At 38.3% G+C, this 5000-nt stretch overlaps 1 protein-coding gene across 15 annotated transcripts in view; it reads right to left on the bottom strand.

The window, feature by feature from the left end:
- The window catches only part of LOC144965587 (uncharacterized), a 212852-nt gene that overhangs the window by 26588 nt on the left and 181264 nt on the right, over positions 1–5000 (bottom strand). For all 15 annotated transcript variants that reach the window (XM_078901101.1, XM_078901091.1, XM_078901090.1 and 12 more), the window contains one exon: positions 1874–2207. In XM_078901101.1, the coding sequence (XP_078757227.1) occupies positions 1874–1927 (54 nt within the window). In that variant the 5' untranslated portion in view covers positions 1928–2207. The remainder of the gene's footprint in view (positions 1–1873; positions 2208–5000) is intronic.

Consider the following 5000-nt stretch of genomic DNA (forward strand, 5'->3'; position numbering starts at 1 on the left):
GATGATGATGATGATGATGATGATGATGATGATGATGATGATGATGATGAGTAGTAGGAGGAGGAGGAGGAAGGGGAAGTGGTGGTGGTGGTGTTAGTGGTTAAGGAGGAGGAGAAGAAGAGGAAGAAAATAAAAGGAAGATCAATATGTTCAAGTGTTAGAGAAATAATAAAAGGTAGAAAATAACAGGAAAAATTGGGGAGGATTGGTATAGTGAGCGAATGAAGATGAGGGGTGGTTGAACGGTAGAGCTGTAAAAAACATGGTGGGAGGAGATGAAAGAGAAGACGATGATGATGATGATGATGATGATGATGATGATGATGATGATGATGATGATGATGATGATGATGATGATGATGATGATGATGATGATGATGATGATGATGTTGATAATGAAGATAATGATATGAAAAAGAAGAAAAAGAAGTAGTAGTAGTAGTAGTAGTAGTAGTAGTAGTAGTAGTAGTAGTAGTAGTAGTAGTAGTAGTAACAGTAGTAGCAGTAGTAGTAGTAGTAGTAGTAGTAGTAGTAGTAGTAGTAGTAGTAGTAGTAGTAGTAGTAGTAGTAGTAGTAGTAGTAGTAGTTTTGCCTAGAGGAGGGTCATTTAAATCGATCTGAATTTGAATGACGAATTTTCTTGTCAAATTTTCAAATACGAGTTTTTCCAGGGTACGGTAGTTCACTGATTCATGTGAAATTCTCACTTTTTTAAAAAGGATTCTACGGCGCTTGCAACACATTAAGGTCATATCAGCGCCAGTAATAAGGAAGAAAATGGGATAGTCAAATAAATTTGCAGTTAAAGCACCCAATAAAAAGTAAGACAAATGAGAATTGGTTTAGATGGGAACAGTTGTTATATTCCAAGAGCATACCATCAATGTATTTATCACCAAAAAGTCTCATCCATACACCAACCAGCACAATATCTCACTAAGGAGAACACACAAGATATGTTCAAAACAAAAATATAACGATCAGTACATCACAGAAAGGTGATTTAAAGGGAATAAATATCACCTCCCGAAAACATTCATTATACATTTGACTGTTTTCCTCTAAGTCAACAAGGGCCAGGACAAAACCAAGTAATCCCATTCTAACGCAAAGACAAAAAAGCAACTCAGAAAACAGATATAGGGGGAGAGAAGACACAGCAACCTCCTGCCCGCCTTGGGAGGTCAAATGACCCCACCCAGAAATTCATATTTCAAAATTCCACTTTCAGCAACATAATATTACAAAGCTGCAGACATGCCAACCTATAAAAATTCTTTTGACTTCATTTTTTCATAATATTGCGGGCAAAAACTTTTCTTTAATACTTTCAACAACAAAAATATTTTCATTTCAAGAAGCAATGATGCGAAAGCAAATTAACTCATCAATGTCAAAAAATAGGGAATGGATAATGTTAGCGGAAGGCAGGAGGGCATGAATCTCATTTCACGGTTCCATTCCAGTTTCGCTGCTCAAAATGCATCATTTCTCATGCCCAGAATGTAGAAAATACAAGAAAACCAAATAATCCCAAGAGAAGAGAACACCTTTAGATAATTTTTTTTTAAAATCATATTCATGTTAGATTTCTCATAATAATATTTGCGTGTTTTGGGCATAAATTAAATATCAAAATACGCAATTTCATGCTAGTTGGTAAGTCTTATATTAAAAGGTGTTGGATTAACGTGCAATTCTTTGCAGGTCTGATGACTTAGAATTGTTATGTTGTAATGGAAATACTCTCAAACCAGCGCAAAATATCGCTAATTACACCAATGTTAATTCAAACTCATCATTGCGTTCGGTTATCAGACCTGCTTATGTATGTGCATGTCGGGTTGGATACAAACACATGTAGAAAACTGACCTGTCTGTTCCTTTCATCTCCGATACGGGAGATCTGTATCTTCTTGCGTCCCATGTTCTTCTGTACAGCTCCGGTTTTATTCTTACCCTCCAACGTGGTGGTTGAGTGCTCCACGGTCTTCGCCTTCTACAAGCCAAAAAAACCGGGGAAAGCACCACTCAATGATGACGATATGAACAATAGCGCACAACCCTTTTTGATGTCAGGATTGGTGCGTCGTCCTCTTGTTTATCGAATTCTCCTCCCGATCCTTCTCCTTCCTCTTCTCCTCCTCCTCCACGACCTCCTCCTCCTACTCTTTCAAGTGCAGGACGTGGTCAGTTCCACTGTCAATCTGATGAAAATACAAAATATAACACATGTGTAAGTTTTAACACATAATGTAACTCAATGACAATTTAGAGCAACAAACAACACGCACGACATACACACAACACAGACACACACACACACACACACACACACACAAACACACACACAAAGAGCGAGAGAGAAAGAGAGAGAGAGAGAGAGAGAGAGAGAGAGAGAGAGAGAGAGAGAGAGAGAGAGAGAGAGAGAGAGAGAGAGATTATAAATTAAAAAAACATCAACACATATCAAAATTTGCACAGATCCGTTTGACATCAAATAACCCTTCCTGTTCACACTGCTTCTTTTACAAGCAATCCGAAAAAAAGACGATTGGCGTCAATGCTAATACTCCTGTTTGTTGTAGAATTTTGCCAGCCAGAGACCTGATTAGTTCTTACAATAATTTTCTATCAAATTTATAGAAGGAATGAAGATGACGTCCCTCGGTTCTTTGTTAATGTTTTAAGACCGCCAGCTATGTGATTAGTTCTCACTGAATCATTTCTAGCATATTACAATTGTATAAGGTTCCCCATGATTTTATGTTGGTCTGGCCGGCACAACTGGCGTTTACACATTCGTCATCCGTTTATTACAATTGTTTTGTTATCATTTTTGCCAGCCAGTAATATTGGCACTTGATAGACTGTACCACACGCAATCATTCAATAGTGATAAATGCTCACTGGTGGGCTAACCTATTCGACCGGTAACATAGCCAGCTTCAATGCAGTCTAAGCAGTTTAATTCGCTTTATGAACATTTATTACAATGTTTTTACACAATGACATTTGGAATAAACAAGTAGTGGAGGAAACATGACCACGCCCCTTGGCCTGATTCGAGCAGTCCGAGTAGTCATTCAATAAACAATATTATTGATTGCTGACCGAAGCAAACTAAACAATTATGTATTACTATATTATTCTGGTAAATAAAATATTCACATAGTCTGCCTGCCAGGGCAAATATAACAACGCACAAAACTATGTGTAACTTTAAACGTTTATACTCGTAGAAGGAAACATTGTCGTCATTCAGCTCTTTGTTATTCATTTTAGCCAGCCATTTTTATGAGTAGATTCTCTAAATTGTATTAATCAGACTATAAACGGTTAAGGTTACATATAGATTTGTGTGTTGATACACTATATCTGGCTGGATGTTGTGAGTATTTTAACTAAAGGCTGATGAGAGAATCTAATGATAACTAATCACCCCACTGACTGTCTCAGAACGATGAAAAATAGCATTACATCAACTTCATTCATTCCACTGTTTGTAAACAACCAGCTATTGTTTGTCCTCGCGCGCCCTGAGCGTAGCCTTCATAAACTTTCAGCCTGACACTTAAACTTGTAATTTGACGTCATTTTTCTTAGGATAGAGAATGGCCATCGTAGCTTATCGATAGTATGCGCTTGGCTAAGAAGCTCATAACATTGCCATCCGGACGTATAACGGACCAACACACAAAACTGTGTGTATCCATGAACGTTAATAATCGGGTTAATACAGTTCAGTGAGCATTACTCATAAACGCGGATGGCAAAAAACAATAACAAAGACCTGAGTGACGTCATCTTCGAACTATCTTTCGCCTGACACTAGAATCCTGTAGGACTTACAGTTTGACGTCATTTATTAGGTTTTTGCACCGTCTAGTGAGTTTTCGTTAGTCGAGGTCAAAGAAACAAATGATTCCATTGGTTGACCTATTGAATACAACTCACGATTTGTTTTCTTTTGTGGGCAAAGCCTTGTCTTTCAACGTCATATTTTGGTCAGTGTCCAGCTATAAGAAAACGATGGTTATGCTAGAACCCTCAAAGACTTACAGTTTGGCGTCATTTTTTAGGTTTGTGTCGCTTCTGTTGAGTTGTGGTTAGTAAAGGAAACACATTTCATTGGTTGGTCTATTGAATACAACTTACGATTTGTTTTCCTTTGTGGCCAAAGACTTGTCTTTTGACGTTATGTTTTGGTCAGTGTCAGGCTATAGATAGTTCGAAGATGACGTCACTCAGGTCTTTGTTATTGTTTTTTGCCATCCGCGTGTATGAGTAATGCTCACTGAATTGTTTTAACCCGACTATAAACGTTCATGGATACACACAGTTTTGTGTGTTGGTCCGTTATACTTCCGGATGGCAATGTTATGAGCTTCTTAGCCAAGCGCATACTATCTATAAGTTTACGATGGCTACGCTAAGACCCATCAAGACCCATATTTTGACGTCATTTTTAGGTTTGTGGACCGCCTAAAGAGTTGTCGTTAGTCGTGCTCAAGGAAACAAGTGCTCCCATTGGTTAAACTGTTAAATACAACTCACGATTTGTTTTCTTTTGTGGCCAAAGACTTGTCGTTTGATGTCATTTGTTGGTCAGTGTCAGGCCATGATTTACAAAGGCCACGGTGTCAGGCCATGAGTTTACGGTTAGAGCAGCCTCAAGTTAGTTATCTCCAGGAGTGCTCCAGGAAACAAACGATCCCATTGGTTGAATTATTGAATACAACTCACGATTTGTATAGATAGAATGCGCTTGGCCAAGGAGTTCACAACATTGCCATCCGGAAGTATAACGGACCAACACACAAACTCTGTGTAACCATGAACTTTTATAGTCTGGTTAATACAGTTTGGTGAGAACAACTCACAAACGCGGATGGCAAAAACAATAACAAAGGCCTGAGTGACGTCATCTGCATACTATCTATACTTTGTTGGCCTGGACTTATATCTTGACATAATATTTTGGTTAGCATCGGGCTATA

Source organism: Berghia stephanieae, chromosome 2, assembly GCF_034508935.2.
Source record: "Berghia stephanieae isolate SIO BIC M18660-M18661 chromosome 2, UCSD_Bste_1.3, whole genome shotgun sequence".
Lineage (NCBI taxonomy): Eukaryota > Metazoa > Mollusca > Gastropoda > Nudibranchia > Aeolidiidae > Berghia > Berghia stephanieae.